This window comes from Podarcis tiliguerta (assembly GCF_965153285.1).
Source record: "Podarcis tiliguerta genome assembly, chromosome: 4".
In the NCBI taxonomy this organism is placed as follows: Eukaryota; Metazoa; Chordata; class Lepidosauria; order Squamata; family Lacertidae; genus Podarcis; species Podarcis tiliguerta.
Genome location: NC_139537.1, coordinates 45549273 through 45572654, shown reverse-complemented (window position 1 = coordinate 45572654; position 23382 = coordinate 45549273). Strand labels below are relative to the sequence as shown.

The 23382-nt window shown below is 40.9% G+C and overlaps 1 protein-coding gene across 6 annotated transcripts in view; it reads right to left on the bottom strand.

Annotated features, from left to right (window-relative positions):
- Positions 1-22798, bottom strand: part of USP25 (ubiquitin specific peptidase 25) — a 54354-nt gene extending 31556 nt beyond the window's left edge. For 2 of the 6 annotated variants that reach the window (XM_083439226.1, XM_083439227.1), the window contains exons 1-5: positions 21760-22338; positions 6051-6128; positions 4532-4676; positions 2253-2376; positions 37-199 (exon numbers count right to left, since the gene is read on the bottom strand). In XM_083439226.1, coding sequence (XP_083295352.1) covers positions 37-199; positions 2253-2376; positions 4532-4676; positions 6051-6128; positions 21760-21804 — 555 coding nt within the window. In that variant the 5' untranslated portion in view covers positions 21805-22338. Of the gene's footprint in view, positions 1-36; positions 200-2252; positions 2377-4531; positions 4677-6050; positions 6129-20224; positions 20355-21173; positions 21274-21759; positions 22393-22533 lie in introns of those variants that run through there. The other 4 variants (XM_083439228.1, XM_083439223.1, XM_083439224.1 and 1 more) reach the window with 4 other exon arrangements.
- Between the last annotated feature and the right edge of the window lie 584 nt (positions 22799-23382).

The following is a 23382-nucleotide window of genomic DNA, read 5'->3' as shown; positions in this document are numbered from 1 at the left end:
GTTCAATTTTTTTACTTAAGTGTATAAATCCTCTACCTGTATAACTGCACTGAACCAGCATGTATTGCCAACGTTTTTCAATCCCACCGGGCAATTATCCTGACGTTTTCTATCATACGGATTCGGAGAGTCACTCCACACTTCCGGATGTGTCCTTTTCAAACTTGCTTTGTTTTCTGCTATGCTTGCTTCTAAAACTCTTAGAAATCAATGGAAATAATGAGAAAATGGAAAGTAAGCAACAATAGATCAAGATCATGTCATTACGGGAAACACAACAGCTCAGAAACTTAGGATACATCAGTACAGATTTTTCCAACAAATAATGATTATGCAACTGGGCTTATATTGAGCAGTTTTATTTATTTATTTATTATTAATTTAATTTCTATACATCATCTGATCTGCATGCATGTGTTCTGTGTGCAAGAATGTGGACTGGCCACACCCACTGCTATCAAGTGGCCCCTGAAAGGTTAGCCAAGGGTGAATGAGGCCCTTATGAAATAATAAATTTGTTGGCCTCTAAACTGCAATAAGACTTTCTTGTTAAAGTTGCTATCTAGTGGCATATAGGCTTAATACAACTACCGCCTCTCTTTTTTGAAAAATGAAAGTATTCAAGTATACTTAAAAAACAATTTTTGATTTGAACCAAAACATTGTATTTCTACAATATTTAGACCAATCTCCATGTTATAAAGCTTGAATTAAACCTTCTCTAATAAAGAATCATGAAGGAAAATTGTGTTAACATGTTATAAGGAGATACCATCACTGCTTCGTAAACTGCTGTGCGGATTTTTTCGTTTTTACATACAAGTGGCATATATATTTTATAAAATAAATAAAACTATAAAATGTGATGGTGACAACCTGGTTTACTTTGACTTTAAAACTAGCACATAGCTCCCTACCATAGGACTACCATAACATATAGTTGCAAGGTGAATTTTCTAAACCCTACGTTCCTTTTCATAGAACTTACTTCTTCTCTAGAATACCATCTAGTGTCCATTAAGAAAATAGACAATGGAATTCCCAAGAGGTACACATGAGCACTCAGGAAGCATACTTTAAAATCCCAAGACAAGGCAAGTCCTAGTTGAATACTACTTACTTGGAACGAAGATACAAAGGACATCCAGAAACAACAAATGTAAGCAGCCAACATGCACATCATGGCAAAAGTAATGTCAGGAACTTTGTGCATATAATATTCAAAGACATAAAAATTTCACACACGTTGCTTTGTTGTTCAATATAGCAACAATGATACTCTGCAAATTTGTAGGACCAATGCCTGACTGGCATTTGGCTACTAGAATTGTTTTATTATATGTTTTAATGTTATTAATGTCATCATTTCAATGTTTATATATTTGTTTTAGCTGTTTATTCTTTAGAGGCACCAAAGGCTAATTGATGTTGACATCCAGACCAGATGTTCATCTAATCCAGCATCCTGTTTCCCATGATAGTAAAACAGATGCTTCAAGAAGGTCTGCCAGCAGGGAATTAAGGCAGCAGCCCCTACATGCTTTTGTCTCAAGCAACTAGTCCACAGTGGCATACTGCCTCTGAACACGGGAGATGTTATTTAGGTATTGGTCATTGATAGCGCTGGAATTTCTCCAATTCCAATTTTAATCACAATATGAAACCATGCAAAATATGGAGCATTTTTAGGTCTTAGTGACTGAATGGGTCTGTCTTTTAAGGGCACAGAAGTGTATGGAGGAAGGGGAAGAAAACAGAACCAAGCATGAGGATGACATGCGATTCTCCAGATGTTGCTTAACTATAACTCTTATCAGCCAGCATGGTGCAATAGCTGGAAGGTTAAAAGTTAGGCATCCCTGATTGAATGATACATTGTTTGTGCCCCTCAATATATTACAAGCATTATAAATAATTTCACATTTCAGTGGGCCTCAGAGCCTATGGTATACTAATTCTGAAGACAGTAATTCTACTTTAAGTGGAAGCTTGCAGCAGCAACCAGTTTCTAGACAGCCAATTGCTGGATGTGGCTGTCACACACAGAGCCATAATAAATTTTAATACTGAACTATCTCAGATAAAGTTTAATGTCAAATTCACCTTCACAAACGCTTCTCTGAAGAATTACAAAAATAGGTAGCTCTAACAAATTCACACGTATGGAGAGTGATTTTTAATATCTAGAGCACACTGCAACAAAGAAACTATCATTCATAAAGAAAACCAATATTTGATTCTTATTTGCTTACCTGCTAATGGCCTGTTCCTCATCTGTTATGCCAGTCTCCCTGAATGCCCTGTTTGATTCCTCCAAACTGAGAGCAATTGCTCTCTGAAGATCATCTTTATCATCTCCTGTGAGATCAATCACATCTGAAATGCAAAACTGCATTTCTCAAAATTAAAAATGCAACAGAATGAAAAGCATTAATTTATCTCGTGCTAGTTTCAGAACACTGGTACAGGCTTGGGGGAATTTGGGTTTAATGTCCCTGACAATCCAAGCCATGATCTCCACAAGGAAAACCAGTACACAATGGAAGAAGAAAGGAAAAGGGGGGGGGACCAGAGGAGGAGCATGTGGCCACAACTTCATAAACTATGGCTTGTGAAACTTCAAATGATTATCCAATACAACCAGTGAAATAGTATTTCTGACATGTACCGCATTTACACACCCGACCATAAGACGCACCTAGTTTTAGAGGAGGAGAACAAGAAAAAAAATATTCTCTCCCTCTCTGCGCAGCGCCCCTTCACTGAAAGGGCGCTGCGCAGAGAGGGAAAGCTGCACAGCACCTCTCCAGTGAAGTGAAGCCAGGAGAGCAAGAGGGATCGGTGCGCACCGATCCCTCTTGCTCTCCTGGCTTCAGCGAAAGCAACGTGAAGCCTCTGGAGGCTTCGCGTTGCTTTCGCTGAAGCACTGGAGCCTGCATTTGCTCCATAAGATGCACACACATTTCCCCTTACTTTTTAGGAGGGAAAAGTGTGTCTTATAGAGCGAAAAATACGGTATATTAAAAAAATCTAGCCAGGTAATCAATCCAATTTGGGCTGCAGCTCAGCTTATTACATGAAACTCATTTCAAACTACCAGGCTTGTTCAGAACCTAGTAACTATAGATTTATGGTTTGGATATCATGGGAAACTTTAGCTTATTATCCTATAAACTCTTTAGCTGCAGCACTCAATGAAGGAAGGGGACGGTACCAGGATGTAATGTGCAGGTGCAAAGCTCATGCATATCTTGGTCTAATAAGTTGGGATATGCATGTATGACCAGATCATATTATACAGTGGTCAGTAAAGGTCAATGTAGTTAACATAGGAAAGCCAGTCATCTGCAGGTTCTGGTGATCTGAACAGTGTCATGCCACGAAACTGCTCAAAAAGTATGTGCTATTGGTTAGATTGCTAAAAAAACCCTAGATGCTGCAGACCATAAGCTTTCCACACAGAATGCTTCATGTATTTAGAGATGGAAAACAAGGTAGCTTTAAGCAGCTGCCATCACACTGTTTGGAGCTTGTCTCATTCTCTCCTAGGTGTGTTCCATTTCCTTTATTTTAACAAGAACGCTATCATTACAAATCAGACAAGACTATCTATTGTTAAGCATTGAGAAACTTCAAAATGTGCCAAGGACAAACGCTATTGGCCTTCCCAAAGCTTATACACTTTTCCCTTTCCTTGTTCCTGAACAGCCAGTTTTTCTGCCAACTAGTAGGAAAAGAAGCATCCAGAGTTCTCATACCTGTCACAATCATGACAGAACACAAAAATGAAATGCAAGTCTAGATTAACAAAAGGGTTGGGTGTGATGCTTAGAAATCTATAGTGTGAGGTGCTTCAAGTTTACTTAGCATTAAATATGAACGTTACAGGTCAGGCTTATTTACTGTTACGCTAGTCTTACTCAACACTACATACTTTTGTTAATCATAGAATATATTAACTTTTAATTTCAAATCTATGCACTGTTGTTTGGCCAAATTGTGAGTTTTCTGGGATTCTGTAACACTTCTCAAGTTAAATGTGCTTGCACTGGGACATATGGATTCCAAACACAAATAGTTATCACATGGCTTTTTTGATATGGATTGATATTTTACTGTTAAGCTTCACTAATCAGAGTATTATTTTCTTGCTTCTTGCTTTTTGACGTAATCACCAATTTGGAGGAATTTCTAAAAGTACGCAGATGGAGGTATAGACAGCAATTTTCCAGGGCAGTAAAATCGCAATTACCAGATATTAATGTTGTTTTTTAGACACAAATGGTGAAAGCTAAGTGCACTAGATGGACCCTCGTGGTTTCCCTTTCATTTTCTGTTATATTACTATATTATTGTGTTTTCAATAAAGACAAACTTCTTGAAAAATAAATCACTTTAACCAAAACCTCCAAGATCTATAGGCATAAAGGAATCACTTTATATAAAATATCAGACTGGAGTGACAACAAGGTCTTCTGACCAAGCATTTGGTTTGGTTGGTACTTCAGTAACACAGAAAAAAACCACTTACTTGTATCTGCTTGGCTGCCTACGCTGATGTATCTGTCATTGCCAGAAAGTGCTGTTTGATAGTACGTTGTCTCTTCCTGCTGAGGAATCTTAGCATTCTTTGCAGTAAGGAAAGCAACAGCTAACTCCAGATTCCCATTGCTATCCTTTAAATGTAACAGAATAAACATATTGGTATGCCATCTTATAACCAACCAATTAGGGCAGAGCTAGCTTCCAAGACTAACTTGAATTACTTTACACCTGCATACAATTTCATGATTAGAAACTTACCATAAAATTATTTACATGTAAATTAAGTCGCGCTAAAGAAGGTGATAGATTTGTGTACAGTCCCACTAGTTTCAGCAAAAGTACTCTCTACGACTGGAAAACCAACAGAAATTAAAAGTGCTTGTTGGATGATACTCAGAATGTTTAGTTCCTTGGCTAGGCTGATTCAAAGAAGAATTTAAAATTAAAAAAAAAAGTTGAAATAAGCAATCATTTAAGCAGAGTAGAAAAATTCTAGTCATCCAATGATGTCTGATGCAGGTGCCTAAGAATGTTGACACATACCCACATCTTCCAACAAACCAGTTGCTTAAAATTTATTCTGATGACTTGGAATTAAAAATATTTTGCCAGCCCCGAGGATAATTTGATAACACTAAGGCAAAAGCTCAAAGCATACATGCCATACTACAAGCATTTGGTGAACTAGCAGAACAAAAAGTCCGACAAGATTGCTATTTCTGAAAGAAGCCCATACTTTCTTTTACATATTTGGCTTAAAATATTTTGAGATGAATCCACTTTTCTGTTATATACATTCTCAAGTAGCAAATCTAAGAGTCAAACAGCTTACAATTGATAAAAGCTGAACAGAACAGAGAAAGCTGGTAAGATTTTGTGTCCATCTATGTGGTCCTGAGACACGCCTTTTCCCTGCTCTAAAGTTCAGTAATAAAATATACTTTTCCCAACTGAACAGCAAGAGACGGCAAGGTCTTGTGCAGGTTGAACCTTAACCAAAGAGATCTTTTCTTGCTTGCATTCTGCATTGGGAAACCAGCAACATGGAGTCAAAGGTCAGCATCTCAGACAGATGTCAGAAAGGTTTTCAGCATGGTATGCTCCACATACACAGTATTTCTTGTTAGATAAAGTATTTTACTGGCATGTTTTCATCAGCAGCATTATTTACAAAAACCATTTCGGAAGGGCCTTATACTTCCTATCCCCAGGGTATGGGGTCTGATGGCACAAAAGGCCACCACCTTGCTGAAACTAAGGCAGTCTAAATCTGGTGAACGCCTATATGTCTAGTACATATAGGCATTCACCAGATGAAAAAACAAAAACAAAGATACAAAAGGAAGGTGTTTCTTAAACCAGCCTTTGCCATACTTTACGTTATCTGAATTCCTCACTTAAATCATTTTAAAGTAATCCTATTAAAAACTTTCTGTCCATCAGAAGGAACCTTATTTAGATGCAGACAGATATAAACACAGAATCATCTTTGAAAACCACCATACCTTCAAGGCTTGCTGCAGTACTTGGGTGTCATTGATGCCAGTGATCTCTCTTAGCTGATTCAGAAACGTCTGCTGGTGCTGAAAAATGAAAAAGCTGGTCAAACACCAAAGACAAATTATGGAAACAAAACCCTTTCAGCTTGTGGAAAGAGAAGATTTGTAGTGATATTTTTATTTGTCTTTGAAACCATGTATTACGGGAGAGCCTGGAGAAAACGTATTTGCTTAAGATGAAAGAAAATACTTCTGTGAGAGCTAAAGAATTTGGGGACAGAAAAGTGTTCAATTTAATCTACCCATGTCATTATACCATATTAGAAAGTGAGCCTTCAAAGCATAAAATAGTGTCCTAGATACAAAAATACCGCACAGTGTACTACTGTGAAAGCATGGGCTAAGCCCATAAAGACAATCATTGTTATCTCGGGATCTCAATATTTTAAATACTGCAATACAGAATGCTCTTATTTAAGTATCACTGCCCATAAATATATAATGTATAGAGTCTAGCTGAGAAATAGCTAATATGGTGCTTTCCAAGCGCTGTTCAACTGCAGCTCCCAACATTCCTGGACCCTGGCTATTTGTCATGCTGGCTGATAGGAACAGCATCCTGGAAGTGGGGATGGTTGGTACCCCCCAGTCTAACTATGTATGTCAAGTATGTCATGTATTTTAATATCACAGGCAACCATCTAAAAATGAACTGATGTTGTCAAGTAACTAGGAAGTCTCATGAAACAGCCCTGGAAACTGATTGTAAAAACAAGCAAGCAAGCAAGCAAGCAAACAATTAGGAGCTTTAATTTTGGTTCATATATTTCAAATTCAAACATGCCATAAGACAGTAAATAAAATAATATCAAATCGTATTGGCATATTCCTTGCAAGAAAAAGAAAAACTATCCATAGAAGGTTAAAAGTAAAGGGACCCCTGACAGTTAAAGTCTAGTCGCGAACGACTCTGGGGTTGCGGCGGTTATTCAAGACTATATACCACCTTTCCACCATAAAAGCAATGTTCAGGATGGCTCACAACATTAAAAAGAACCCCACACCTAAAAGTTGTGAAGCACAGTGCCCTTTAGCTTCACAGAATGCAGAAACAGTGGCACTGAGCATGATGAACTGATCAAATGGCAATACACAGGTACTGATAAAAAAATACCTTTGAAAAATGTTGCATTAATAAAATACAAGCTGCAAGTTGTAAAACAGTGATGTGGACAGTATAGAAGTACCAACACACAAAATGGTTTTGGGCACTGTTATATGCAATACAAGATTTCCACTATCTATGTGCCTAAAACAGCGACTGCATATACGTCAGCACAAAAGGAAGGCTGATATGGAAACACTGAAAACTGAGTTTTTAAAAAATCTATCCTACTGGCTTTAGTGCCTGCAATTTTATACTGTATTTTAAAACCTCACGTGCTGAACCTGTCAAAAATCACTGCTGATGTCACCAGATAACAAAGCATGAATATGTGTGCAAAATTTATTATAGTTCTTCAGGGAGAGGGCAGTCCCTTACACAAGTACACTTAAGGAATTATATGAAGTACTCAGTCTTAGGCTCTTACCCAAAGCTTATCTGGCCACAGCATAACCAGCAAAGAAGAAGTTCGCTAACATAATAGCAGGGCTTAGCTACAATCTAAGTCCAGATCCCAAGAGTTGCTTCAGGTCACACAACGGATTGCAGACAAGCAAGTGGGATTTTTAGGTTTTTTCATTTAGTAGAAATCCCATCAATCTCAAAAGCAGTTTTCCTCTGCAGGAAAGGGGGCTGCTGTTAAAAATAAAAGTAAAATAAAAAGCTTACTGTCTCCTTGGGCTCAGTGAAGCAGTTGCAGGACTCTGTGGAACCTGGCTTAAGTGCTTAGATAAGGTAATGCTTAAAACCTACTGCCATGCTACTAGCATGGCTGCTGACCATACAAACTTAGAATCTGACAGCTACCTTCTCCAATTCACACCTTTTGTAGTGAGAGAGGTTTGAGAGTTATGGTGGCAATGTGTGCGTGTATTATAAACAAAAAAGCCTTTTATCTTTTACGAAGAATTGTCCTTTTGCCTGACCTTATTTTGTACTAATGTTTGGGAAATGAGCAGTGTTATCTGTTTAAGGCTACTCAATCATCATGGAATCAGAAACAAAGGCATACATTAAAAGCCCTCAAAGTGTCGTTGTGATGTCTTGTTTATGCGCTTCATGTCACAGTTACTTCTGTTTGCTGTGTATGTAACTGCTTCCTGTGCCTTGTTTAAATTATTAGTTCCTCAGGAACTAATTGTTAGTAAAGAATTTCCCAGCATCCAGGCTTGAATAAACAAAGTTATGAAGTACCTGGCATGAACTCTACAGCTTCCCCAATTTTACGACTTTACATCTAGCTTACAGATTTACATTTTCCCCCATCAAGCCTTAGCATACAATGGAAATCCAATTTCTCCCTTTTTAACATAATATATTAAAGGGTGCACTTTATGCAAAGGCGATACTAATCAGCATCTGAACTGATAAATAAAAATAGCCAGGTAAAGTGCCAACACAGCATGAGGGTGCCCTATGGCGTTTACTTTTCCAAGCTAATTCCCATTCTGCACTTTCGGCTGCCAAAACCCCAGACTGTGGATGTCAACTGTGTTAAGTGGACATTTATCCCTTCAGAACTGGAGAATCACCAATGTTCCCACATAGGCTGCCAAAAGAGAATCATTAGATGCTAACTGTTTTCATTTGGACGCAGCATGAAGCAGGGTCAGAGAAGTGACAGAAAACATTACAATATGTTCAGGCTCTGAAAAGAGAGAGAACACCAGCTTCTGGGGAATAGCAGAAGAGTGCAACTGTGCTTATGTCCTGCTGTAGGCTCCTGGCTGAGTACTGTGAGAAACAGGATGTTGCACTCTATAGGCTTTTAGTTTGTTGCAGCATGGCTCTTAACATGCTTATTTATTTAAATATATATACATTTTCTTGGATTAAACAAACATAATTTTTTATTATTAATGACAATATAAGCTTTCACGGGTACATAAAATTCATTATTGCAACTATTACGCCATGATTTAAAGTATATCAGCACAAATCTTTTCAGCTACTTTTTAAATATCTGGTTAGCAATTTGCTATTTTCTTCTTGTTGAGATTATAGGAATTATAACAATTTCTACAGTAATGACTATACAACATGTCAATCTAAATACAATTCCTGTCCCAACATGCAAACATGCAGAAATACTACGTGGAACACAAAGCTCCCAAGATTTGGGGCTTTACATGAGTTGCTTAAGCACCTGTGAGCACTTAGAAAAGAATGCTGTGATTACTAAGATCCAGCATGGGTTTCTCAAAAACAAGTCATGCCAGACAAATCTTATTTCTTTTTTCATACAGTTAGAAACTTGGTGGATCAGACAAATTCACTATGGATGCTAGTCAGTATACTATTACAGGCAGTGACGTGTGGCTGCTGACATGCAAGTCCTTTTGGACCCAAAAGAACGGGGCCAAAATGGATAGCAGAATGGGGTCAGGGCAGGGCCATAATGGGGTGGCATGGGCTTTCATGCATCCCACCAAAGCATGCGGGGGTCAGGAACTGTTGCCTGCACTGTTAAATGTGAACCAAATTATAAACTTTATCTATAAAAACCAATTTCCCATGCACTCTGAACATGTGTACTTAGTTTGTGAATTAGTAAACATGGTTTTATAGGTAGCTTTTAATATATATAATTTAAACTGTATTGGCATGTAAAATGTGAAGAATTGTTGGTATTCTTTGTTATGTAAGAAGCCCTTTTGAACCTTAGTATATAGAATATTCTCAGCTCACTGACAAACACCTTTTGTTTATCTCTTGTTAACCAAAACAGAGTTTAATTGCTTCAATCACCTCATTAAACTAATCTTGGTGAATCCAATTTTCAATGTCCGTACACCTCCAAAAGCCACCATAAGAGTCAAATGGAATACAGCTATCAGCAGTTTTTTGCATGGGCAAAATAACCTCAAGCTACAGTTATCTTACTATAATGGAAAAGTGTGCAGTGTAGTGGCAAAACACGTATCCAACGCACAATGATTTGAAAGAAGCCATCCACATATTCCTCCACTTGCCATGAAAGGGAGTTGCAGTTCCTTATTATTCAAGACCCATAACAGTAATGAAATATGTGGCTTCTAGGACAGCCTTTAAATCTATGGACCTGTTTTTTCAATTATTTGTTACATTTATATTCCACTTTTCCTCCAAAGACCTCACGGTGGTATACATGGTTGTCCCCTCTGAAATTTTATCCTCACAACAGCCCTGTGAGGTAGGTTAGGCCGAGAGGCAGAGCTTGGCCCAAAGTCACCCAGTAAGCTTCATGTCTGTTGTCTCCCATGTCCTTGTCCAACACTCTAGCCATGCTGGCTCTCTACCTGTAGATATGTCTTTAGCGGCTCACCGTACTGGAAGGCAAGACTATCATTTGCATGTTGTGCATTTGTAATTCCATGCTTCTGGTCAGTTCCACATGTGTAAACAAATACAAAAAAAAAAAAAAAAAAAGAGGAAGCATCTTGTCATTTGTTCTCCTTTTCTTGTTCTTTACACATGTAAACAGGCAAGGGTAACCTCACGCCTTGTTCACGTCAAAGTACACACCAAAATGCAGGAAGTGTGCAGATGGGGAGGCAATCCCTTCTCAGCATATAACGACCCACAACAAGTGATACAGAATACTGATCCTACATTAATCAAAATTAACTTCTTGAAAGCAAGAGACCAGTTCAGGGTGGGCTGCAGATTTTAAACTGGTTACAAATGGAACATTTCTATTAACAAACCTAATGTTTTAATATACAAAGCAGGGTGATTTAATTCAAAACCTGTGCTCAACTGATCTTTGATTCCCCAGATTCCAAAATATTTACGCATTTAGAGATGGATTTATTTTTTAAAACACTTTTAGTAAGAATGTTTTTCTGGAGCTGTGTGACTAATAACCCTTTACAACTAACAACAAAGAAATGCACAACTGTGGGATAAAGAGCAAGCCATATGTGTGTGTGTGTGTGAGAGAGAGAGAGAGAGAGAGAGAGAGACCCATCCACATTTTATTTCACTTTGCTCACCAACACTGCAGGGCTATTTTAGATTATGCAGAATAGATAATGTAATGTATCTTGAAAATCTACAATATGTACTACACCAAGGCTGTGTGGGATGCTGAGACAACTTTTCCATTACAGTAAAATAACTATAGTTTATTTATTATGGAGAGTGGAAGAACAAACAATAGGCATTTGCCGGGGGGGGGGGGGGGGAGAATTAAACATGATTTTTTAAACCATGTATTCACCAAACCGATTTAAAATGTTACCCCACCACCAGCGCCACTTACCCTGCTAGGTTTGGACAATGGAACAAGTCAGACTAGGCTTGTTTTACTTGTGGTACGACAGCGGTAGAAGTGGAGGAGGAACAGTACAGGGACATTTGAGCCGCAGGCACCAGCACACTGCTTATTCACATTAAACCATAGTTTGTTTTAAAAGATGGCTTATTAGCATGACATTGTGAATTAGGCCTAAATCATTCTCATTGTTATCAACACTTTAAAATAATGTTTGGAGTACAGTGGTAAAGTTAAAGGTAAAGGGATCCCTGACCATTAGGTCCAGTCGTGACCGACTCTGGGGTTGCGGCACTCATCTCGCTTTATTGGCCAAGGGAGCGGGCATACAGCTTCTGGGTCATGTGGCCAGCATGACTAAGCCACTTCTGGTGAACCAGAACAGCGCACGGAAACAGCGTTTACCTTCCCACTGGAGCGGTACCTATTTATCTACTTGCACTTTGATGTGCTTTCGAACTGCTAGATTGGCAGAAGCAGGGAACGAGCAACAGGAGCTCACCCCGTCGCGGGGATTCGAACCGCCGACCTTCTGATCGGCAAGTCCTAGGCTCTGTGGTTTAACCCACAGAGCCACCCGCGTCCCATGGAGTATAGTGGTACCTCAGGTTAAATACTTAATTCGTTCCGGAGGTCCATTCTTAACCTGAAGCATCACTTTAGATAATGGGGCCTCCTGCTGCCGCTGGAGCACGATTTCTGTTCTCATCCTGAAGCAAAGTTCTTAACCCAAGGTACTATTTCTGGGCTAGCGGAGTCTGTAACCTGAAGCATATGTAACCCGAGGTACCACTGTATATTATAATCCTTAGGGTTTAAATAGTACTTTTCCTGGCTTCAAGTGCTTCAGACACATTCTCTGCACCCTCTGCCAAACAGTGGGGCTGAGAGTGAGTGCTGGTAGCCTATCTAAATTTATTCAGCAAATTTACTGTTGAACACCTCTCCATGATAAGAATCTACTGGTCATCATGATACTCATGCCATGAGAATAGAGCCTTACTGTGAAGACTGTGCAGTGATCTACACATATAAAACAAACAGGCATCTTCCAAAAATCCATCCTAAACCCAAACCCAAAAAAGTCCTATGACAATCGACAAATGGTAACGGGGGCAGTTCCATGAAATCTAGAAGCCCCTAGTCATGGATGGCACACGGGTGGTGGATATAGATTCAGTCATTCTGACTCAAGGAATGAGGCAGTTGAGTAGCTCAACAGCTGTATCCATGACTGAGCAGTCAGTCCTATTTACAATCCACTCTGCTCATCCTGAAAAGCTGGATGCCATCCTATCAGAGACACATGAGGAAGATAAAATTAATTTCCTGGGTGATTTTAATCTGTGGCCTGGAAGTATTGGGAAAGAAGGAATTGGCAACAGCAACCAGACTCTATGTGCAATGCACAACCTTGTTATTACCAACACACTCTTTCAACAAAAATATAAATTTAAAACATCATGGAGGCACCCTCAGTCTGTGCATGAAAACCACTGGCATCTCTTAGACTATGTAATTGTCCAAGAAGAAGATCGCCATGATGTGCTCCTTTTTTGTTGTAATATGAAAACACAATAAAAAGTAGGTAGTGAAAAAAATCATCCCAAGTTCTATAAATCATTTGTAACCTTGCAACCACTTCACTTTTAAATGCCATCTCAATAGTCCCCTCTGCATCCCATTGCGTCTACAGACATAAGCAAGTCACAATATGAGGCCTCCAATTCTCCTGCCAACCTAGCAGTTCGAAAGCATGTCAAAGTGCAAGTAGATAAATAGGTACCGCTCTGGCGGGAAGGTAAACGGTGTTTCCATGCACTGCTCTGGTTCACCAGAAGCGGCTTAGTCATGCTGGCCACATGACCCGGAAACTGTACGCCGGCTCCCTCGGCCAGTAAAGCGAGATGAGCGCCGCAACTCTAGAGTCGTCCACGACTGGGCCTAATGGTCAAGGGTCCCTTTACCTTTATTCTCCAGCAAAAGTAGCAATAATGTAGAAACCAGCAAATAAACCTTTTCAAGTTTATAAATACTGTCATGTACAAATAAAAGACCTCTATAAAAAAAGACACATTCATGCAGATACTGTGAAATTAGATGGTGATCAAAGATAGTTCCCTATTACTGATCTGTCTACAAAGATCACAATCGCAATTAGTAACAGTTTCACACCAGGAAGGTTTAAAAGAAACAGTGAACACTATCAAATGGACGGCCACACTACCTCCTCCTCCTCCATACAACTAGTGAAAACTGTCCATTTTAGAAAGAGAAGACTTCTATGAGTCTTTCCTAAACACAAATGGGACTAATGCGAGACAAATTATAAGCATACTTTGCAGGGGGAGCCTGATGATCCCCTAGTACAATTAGGTAAAAGAAAGTATGTCAAGGCCCAACAGTGGAAAAAGATTCCTAATCAAACATCAAACTTACTTTTAAGAGAAAGCTGGGAAGATATCAGGTGAGAAAGAGAAAAAGTACTGCTGCCAGCGTATCAGCACCCTGCTCAGGGTGGGAGATGGGGGGGAAAGGGGTCTTCACCACTCAATCTCACTATTAGAAGGAATAAGTGGAAACTGCAAATGTTGTTATATATCTTCCTACTTCCAAACAGGAGTAGGTTCCAGCCAGCCAGCCCTGCTCCCCCTTCCAGAATGCTATTGAACTGTAATGGATGGAAGCAGTGTACCTTACTCCCTACCCCACATTTCTTTTCCACCTGACAATAGTGCATGACTCTTTGAGGCCACTAAACTCATGTTCAATAACCACTGGCCTGTTCTGTGCCGCCTCCTTTTTAAATGTGTGTACAACTGCAAATCTTACGGTTCCCCTGAGCATATAATTATTTCCCTGTTGTTCCTCAATGTTACAGTTTTGGCTCAGCACTCACCACTTTGGTTTGTTACTAGAGGAAGTGACCATGATGATGATAATGACATCCTAGTGAATCATATTTTGTTGTACAGGCAAGACAGAAGAGCTGTGGTTCTACCTCTGTGACCTCTCTAAAAGCATAGAAACAAGCTGGCAGAATATGGCTTGTGTAGCTCCAGAGGTTCCAAAGGTTTAGAGGGGGAAAGAGCAGAACTGAATGACTTTCAAGTTCAGAAATGCCAAACATTTATTTTATCCCAAGTTAGTTTATTTAAACATTAAAGAGAGACTGAGCCATAAATAATTTGCTTACAGAACTATGTGGTTAAAGAAATGATGGAAAGCTGCAACATCCAAGTCAAAAGCTTTTGCCCTGGCTGTCCTGGGCTTCTTCCACTAATATAACACAACCATGTGTAGAATGCTGGCAGGGACCGTGAGACTACAAAAGAGATGCTGAAAGAGGAGAAACCAAACCCCAGTATACTGGGGTTCCCAGTACAGTGGTACCTCGGGTTAAGAGGCTAATTCATTCTGGAGGTCTGTTCTTAACCTGAACTGTTCTTAACCTGAATCACCACTTTAGCTAATGGGGCTTTCTGCTGCTGCCTCGCCGTCGGAGCATGATTTCTGTTCTCATCCTGAAGCAAAGTTCTTAACCTGAGGTAATATTTCTGGGTTAGCAGAGTCTGTAACCTGAAGCATATGTAACCTGAGGCGTATGTAACCCGAGGTACCACTGTATACTGTCAAAGGGGAAATAATTTTGAAACTCATACTTGAATGAAGCCAAAACATTTCATTTCTGACTATTGCACTCTGCTCTGTTGGACTCCAGAATAAATATATTTTATAGTTAGTACATTAAACTTACATTGTAAGTTCAATATTTTCTCCACTGAGGTTGAAGAACCAGCAGATATTTTAAAACCCCACTTCTGAAGCAAGAAGCATTGCATTTCCACACTTCTCTTGCCTCTCAGGATAAGTTTCCATAAATTGTCATTATTCATGAGCATCTCTTCTCCAAGCAAACAGAAAAATTCATTGAAAAACAAACATCTCATGGGTTTGTAATGCCTCTTGCTCAGTGCTACTAGAATCTAAAATGCAATCTCTGCTAGAGAACAATTAAATTATATGCATGAGTGTATTTAGCTTTCATGAACTGTGTATACTAGATTTAGACTGTAGTGGTTTCCCTGCTTCACAGTAACACAAAAACAAATGAACTACTGGCACCAAGAAGGGCCCATGTTCACAGCCGTCCTAGTTCACAAACCTGCTGAAATGCACTACACACACAGAGCTTGAAAAGGGTGGCAAAATTGGAATGCCCTTTGAGACTCAAGGCTTAGTAAAATGCTGAAGATGTGAAGGAAGCTGGAGTTAAGGCAGGAAATTGTAGGGAAGGGCTCCCATTAGGCATGCCCTCTTCTCTGCAATCAATGAGCTACCCCCCCCCCCAAAAAAAAAGTTAAAGGAGCCACAGCAACAGATTTTACATCAGAGCAAAGTCCCTTCAGTTCTTTCATCTACTGTTCAAAGAAAAATAGAATGTATGCTCACCTCTCTTTGGAAATAATTTATCCCTAATTCTGAATCAGTTTAGTATAAAGATGGTTAGTACATAATTACAGCAGCCCGCTTCCATTATACAAATATACTAGTTCACTATATATTTTACCAAATTACCACTTTATGCAGGACTTAGAATCATAGGATTGTAGAGTCAAAGGAACCAAGAGGGTCATCCAGTCCAAACCTCTGTAATGCATGAATCTTTTTGCCTAACGTGGGGCTCAAACCCACAGCCCTGAGGTTAAGAGTCTCATGCTCTACCAACTGAGCTATTAGAAAATATATTTAGCACATTTTAATCATGCTTCTTCTGACTGCTGCTTGTGTGTTCTTAACTGGCCACAGATTGTGTTTTATTCACCTCTTGGTACTTGCAATCGAAAAGAAGAGATGGCAGCTATAAGGAAAATCATTGTGTTATGATACAAAATCAATTCAGATATAACAAAAAATGAAGTTTCAAAAATGACAATTGTTTGGTACTTTATATAATGCAATTTTTAAATCCTTCATATGTCAAAACATTTCACTTGTTCAACAATATTCTACCAGCTGTGTATACCAGGACATGTACTTAAAAAGACCAGTAATTATAGTCATAATTAAAGCCACTAAGTATACATTAAAGAAGTGTGTCATAGTTCTTAAGTACCAATTAGGTGTACATATCTCTATGAATGAAAAAATGAAACGTACACAAAATAGATGCACCTAGCATATAGATCAGTGACAACTGCCTTTGCTGTAGCAAGGAAAGAGACTGGAAGTCTGGAAAAGAGCAGACTTCTCCACCTCCAGCACCTGAAGCCAGCTGCTCACATGAAACTCAAGTACAGCCAATGGAATTTCTTGTGTACAAGAGCCAAACCTAGCAATCCATACATTCCTCAATAGGACATCCTGCATGTGTGATTTCTGGTAAGAATGAAGTGCAAACTGTCCTTAAGTGACCTATGGAGCAAAAAACCAGAGAGATAACATTTCATACATTTTTCTCATACCCTTGACCATAGTTGAGTGCAGAAAGTGACATTTTAAAACCCTAAACATATCTGATAACAAACTATTTTACACCAATATTCTCCCACTAATGTAGTATTTCACTCTAGCTGTTTATGCTGCTTAGTTCTACTTCCACCAGTGTTACACACAATAAGAGTCTCCATACATTTTAACGGGTAAAAGTACCAGCAAGAAGATACTCCTCAGTATGTTTCTAGGTGCTACCACAAAACACATGTATAGGGAAAGAAAAAACATAAGCCTAATGTTCAAAGCTTTCACCATATCGTGACCAGTTGGAACAAAAACAGCTCATGCCCAGGGGATTTGCAGTTTTCCTATGAGAAAACTTTATAGGGAATGTTTTGCATGCTAAGTTCAGTACGCACACAGCATTTTTCTATGTTTTGCCCCAATTATAGAATTAGAAGATCACTTGGTCTGCAGTTCTATTGAATCCCGGCTTCAATAGGACATACTTCTGACTAGAAATGGCTAGGATTGCATATCATCAAGCCCTGGAGAATTTCTGTACTACAGACTTACAGAACAAAGCTGCTTCTTCAAATCTGTAGTACAGAAACTCTTCAGGAACTAGTGATATGCTAAGGGGTCTTCTGCTTGAATAGCTGGGACAAACCTTACTATTTGCATCAAGCATTCCATACAAAATTGTTGCATAGGAACTGCAAATCCCATGGGGACAACTATATTAGTGAGATGCTTTTGTTTATGCTTGTGTTATAGACATAGAAAAGGCCTATCCTTTTAAATTGTCACTGTCATGGTAACAACACCCATCATCTAATAATCTACTATTTAATGTAAACTGCAGGCAACAAGTATTTTTTAAGGAAAAGATATACTGACAGCTACTAGTAGTAATACATATCTGACAACATTCTTTTGTGGGAGTTCACTATGGGAAAGAATTAGTCAAGCCGGAAGGGCATGGTTCCCAAGCAGTATATGTTTATATTCTCACACTAAAGGCAGACACTTAAAAACAGGCAAAACTAACATGAGAAACTATAATTGGAAATTGCAGAGCTCTGCTTTGTTCTAGTAATAGGAACTTTTACTCTCAGAATAAACACAAGAATACAGAACATATCCTGCTTACCCAATATTAATTTAGATCATTTCACTTTATCTTTCTTATTTCAACACACACAGGTTATTTATCCCATCTATCCCAAGAGGCATATTTAAAGGTTCATTCAGCAACACAAGCACAAATATTATTTTCACATAGAAGAAGAAGAAGAAGAGTTTGGATTTGATATCCCGCCTTTCACTCCCTTTAAGGAGTCTCAAAGCGGCTTACATTCTCCATTCCCTTCCTTCCCCACAACAAACACTCTGTGAGGTGAGTGGGGCTGAGAGACTTCAAAGAAGTGTGACTGGCCCAAGGTCACCCAGCAGCTGCATGTGGAGGAGCAGTGAATCGAACCCGGTTCCCCAGATTACGAGACTACCGCTCTTAACCACTACACCACACTAGGAAACTGAGTTATATTGAGCTGGATTATTGGTCTATCTAGCTCAAAATTGTCTACATTGATGGAGTTCCTCTTGAACCTGCCCTATCTGGATATGCTGGGGTTTCAACCTGGGACCTTCTGCACGCAAAGTAGATGCTCTTCCACTGAGCTACAGCCCTTCCCAAAATTACAGACTCTTTAGAGAACTCATTGGAGCTGTTTGGAACCAAAGAGAAACACCACTATGGGGTACCAAGCAGTTGTTTGCTGTTAAATGAACCCAGCTGTTTCAAACATCCCTGTAAAAACAGTTATAAACCAACAGCTTCTGGTCCTTTGGACTTTGAATTGGGCAATGACAGGGGTTCAGCCAAATTCTTGAATTGATTTGCATCCACAAGCACATTAATTTGCATAGCGTACTCTGCATTGGAAAATTCAGTTTGCATCAGGAAAAATTCTAATGCCCCAGATCAGCCTTTGTCAAACAAGCGCCTTCCAGACATTTTGGATTGCAGCTTTCATTAATCCCATTTCTACCAGCCCACTTTGTTTCCATACCTTCTGAATTAAAGAGAAAAGTCTCTTCCTTCACAATCAGCACTGAAATGCTCTATTCCTCCTCCACCAATCTACTTCACAGGTGGCATTTTTTCTTCTAGCAAAGGAGGGCACTTTGCCTCTTAAATGGTCAATACCAGGGGTCAGCAAACTTTTTCAGCAGGGGGCCAATCCACTGTCCCTCAGACCTTGTGGGGGGCCGGACTATATTTTGGAGGAGGAAAAAATGAAAGAATTTCTATGCTCCACAAATAACCCAGAGATGCGTTTTAAATAAAAGCACACATTCTGCTCATGTAAAAACACCAGGCAGGCCCCACAAATAACCCAGAGATGCATTTTAAATAAAAGGACACATTCTACTAATGTAAAAACACGCTGATTCCCGATCTGTCCACAGGCCAGATTTAGAAGGCGACTGTGCCTTATCCAGCCCCTGGGCCTTAGTTTGCCTACCCATGGTCAATACGGAAATGCAGATCACTAGTCTCTTAGAAAGCTAGTAAGACTAGTAACTTTTGTGGGCTTATTTACAAAGCTGGGTAGGATGTATGTTTAAACAGAAACAGCCGTCACACTTTCTATTCAGTGCATCTGGGCTACAACTACTCATGACTTTGGTTTTAGCATGAATGCAAAGAGCGCAAAGATGAAAAGCAGTTGTCAAATCCTCACTGAAGTACAGAGTATCAACAGCACAGAAGTACTCTGTTGAAGTTACTCAAGGAGTAGATTTCTACTGTTATTAAAGCATGTTAAGAACACACAGGTACTGCTTACTTTAAATTTTGTATTTTATGAGACATTTTTGAAGGAGTTAGAAGCAGATATAAAAGGATGCAAAATGCAAAAGAAATGAGCAGGCAAGTGGTAAGAGGTAAATGTGGAAACAGAAGTGAGTTGTTATTTTTTTAACACATACTTGTTCAAGGGAACTGTAGAAGAATGTATAGCATCTTTGCAAGCCTTTATGGCTATGCATTTGGAATGCCCCTCTTCATTTCACATGAGTCAAAAACAAAAAGTACAAATTTTTAGTGGCCACACACCTCTCAAATTGATAAGTTATAAACATACTATATAAAAAATGACCATATTTAACTTATAGGGACGTGGGTGGCACTGTGGTCTAAACCACTGAGCCTCCTTGGCTTGCTGATCAGAAGGTCGGCAGTTCAAATCCGTGCACCGGGGTGAGCCCCCATTGCTCTGTCCCAACTTCTGCCAACCTAGCAATTCAAAAGCATACCAGTGCAAGATACCGCTGCGGCAGGAACATAAACAGTGTTTCCGTGCGCTCTGGCTTCTTGCACCAGAAGCAGTCTAGTCATGCTGGCCACATGATCTGGAAAGTTGTCTGTGGACAAACGTTGGCTCCCTCGGCCTGAAAGAGAGATGAGCACAGCAACCCCATAGTAGTCTTTGATGGGACTTAACTGTCCAGGGGTCATTTATCTATTTTTTACCTATTTAACTTATAGACAAGTCTATAAAAAAGACTTGTTAAAAAATGTGAATGGTTTCAAATTATCTGAGAGAATATTAGGCTTAGACCAGGGTTTCAAATCTTTGCTAAGCCTTGAAGCTCATTGGATAACTTTGGATGAGGCAGTATCTCTCAGTTAACCTACCACACAAGGATTTTGGAAAGACAAAACGGAAGTAAAAAAGAGCAGATGAAGGCCATGTATAACAGCCTTCTTTGGAGTAGGATTATTTACACATTCGAACAGGTTATGTACTTCACATAAATTCAAGGATACCAGTCTTACTCTATATCGAAAGGTTCAAAGTGTTATAGAAAGGACAACTTTCCTTTGGACAAAGTACCATGAACCTTCTCCAGAATCAGATCATTTGGGTCCTATATCCCATGAAATAGCAAGCCAAATCTCCAAAGGAAATACATAACCTCAAAAGAAACATATATACAACTCAGAAGCTACTAACATAGGCCACTGTTATTAATAGTTAACAAAACACCTTCGATATAATCTACAAAATTCAAGTAAAGCATTCACACTACCAACCACACTATACTTTTACCTAACAACCAGATTTCCTGGCTCAGGGCAAAAACAGAAGCAGTAGCATTCTTCACCACTCCTCACGGGATACACATTTACAGACTCATTTCAAAGCTTTACATTAAGTGCATGAAACATAGTTGAAGCAGGAAACCAGCCTGCTTCCTACACCTCTGAGTACTGTATTACAGAACCGGTTGGAAGAGCTAGCATGATCAGAACCAAGATGCGTCTCAGGGCGCCAGAATCGGGGGAGGATGAAAACGTCAATCCCTCTATTTAAAAATAAAGTGGCACTTTTGTGAGAGGAGGGGGGGAGGGAAGGAAGGAAGGGCGAGTTGCGGATCAAAACGCCGTGCTCCTCCTCCGTCCCCCTAATATACCAACCCCCGTGGGCACTTTTCTGGCAAGGTAAGGAGGGAAGAGCAGGGCAAATGCGAGAGGAGGAACACGCTTCCAGGAACTCAAAGCGCGGACGGGGTGGAGAAGTAATACTGACAGAAAGGCAGTGCTTAGCGGATCCCCCCCCCCCCCACCGATCCCCTTCCCCAGGCCGGGAGGAGCCGCCCAACCGGCTCTCGCCTCTCCCTCGCTAGACGCAAAGGTCACGGAGGGAACCCGGGAGGGAAGGCGCCGACCCGCCTCGGCTCCCAAAAGCCAGGCCCTCGCGTAGCCCAGCAGCCTGCCCAAGGGCTTCCTGCCTGGGCCTGAGCACAGCGTAGCTCTCCCCCACCCCGCGGGCCAGGTCGCCCCTCACCTTCTGCGCGTTGCTCTGCTGCAGCACATTCTGCTCCACGGTCATGGCCCCGGCCCGACTCCGGCTTCCCTCCCCGCCGGCCTGAGGAGGTGCAGCAGCAGCAGCAGCAGGAGACGGCGCTAGCCGAGGGTGGGGAGGGAGCAACGGCAAGGCCGGGCCGGAGTGGACGGGCCGCCGGAGGAGGAGCAGGAGGGAGACGAGGGAAAGGAGCGCGGCGTGGGGAGGCCGCGGCTCGAGATCCACGCAGCCGTGACGCGACGCGCCTGCCCAGGCAAGTGGCAGCCCTGGAAAGGAGCGGGGCGCGCTCAGGCCCGGCGGTGCGCCTGCCGCTTGCTAGGAGTGTACGCGCCGCCGCCGCCTCAACCAAACATGCCCAGCCCAGGAATGTGCTTGGGCTCCTCCCCTTCCCCGCCGCGCCTCCCTCTTCGGCGGCGCAGCCCTGCGCGCTCCCTACTCGGAAGTAAGTCTGGCCGAGTTAGTCCCCGCTAAGCGCGGGCGCGCAGAGCTGCAGCCCGAGCTGCGAGGGGGCAAGTGAGGAAGGGAAGACGCCGCCAAGCTGTCGCCGCTACCGGGGAAAGGCGACTGAACGGGAAGCAGGAACTTCTCCTCTTCCCGCCCTTATCCTGCGGCGGCCGTCCAGCTTGCAAAGCCACTGGGGATCCCTCTTAGCTCCACGGCGGCCTTCCTTTCGGAACAAGGGTCGGGGAAGAGCGCATACCGGCGGCAGGCGGGGCGAGCGGCTAAAGCAGGCCGAGTCATCCCTGCAAGTTTTACCTTGGTGGGGCCGGATGGCTGCTGCGGACTCCCGCGCCCCTTTCTGTCCTCCAGGCTAGCAAGAAACAATGCGGGAATAATGCAAGGATGCTTCTAGCCAGGTGAAGACACTCCAGGAAGTTATGGAGGTGCACTAGCCCCTGGGACTGGGAAAGGTTTGGAAACTTTGCTAATACCGGTTTGGGTACTAGAAGGATTACTTGCTTCCATATGATTCCACCTTCCTCCTGAGAGGGCTTCTGCTTCATATCCTGTTTCTGAGATTAATCTTATGAATAGGTGGAGCAGGGCCTTCTCCACATTGGCACCCAGGCTCTTGAATTCATCTCCGTGGGAGGTACATTTGTGTCACTTCCTGTTTTCTTTTTGACAGTCAGTCAAAGCTATAGTTTCTGTAGTGTCTCTTGTGACACTGAGGCTGTTATTTTTGCCTCCTCATACTATAGTTTTTGCTGCTATTACACTGTTGATTTTTGATCAGTGGTTTGGCTTTATGGTTTGATGGGTTTAATCATTTTTAATACATTGTACTGTGCATCACTTTGGACCAAAAAGCAGGATAAAAAGAAACTATGCATGATATTCAGTGAAGTTATGCTCAGGGCACACCTAATGAAATCAATAAACATGTATTACTCACGTCAACTGATTTGTTTTTTTAATTAATATTTCTGTGCTGCCCCATAACCAAAGGTTATCTTGTCACCTTCCAAAAATATTTAAAATATTATAAACAATTTAAACCATAAAAATACAACATAAAACGCATCACACAACTGAGAACTCAATCCCAACAGTGATTATGCTCACAGAGCCCGGACAGATCTTAATTACCAGACTTCTGAGATC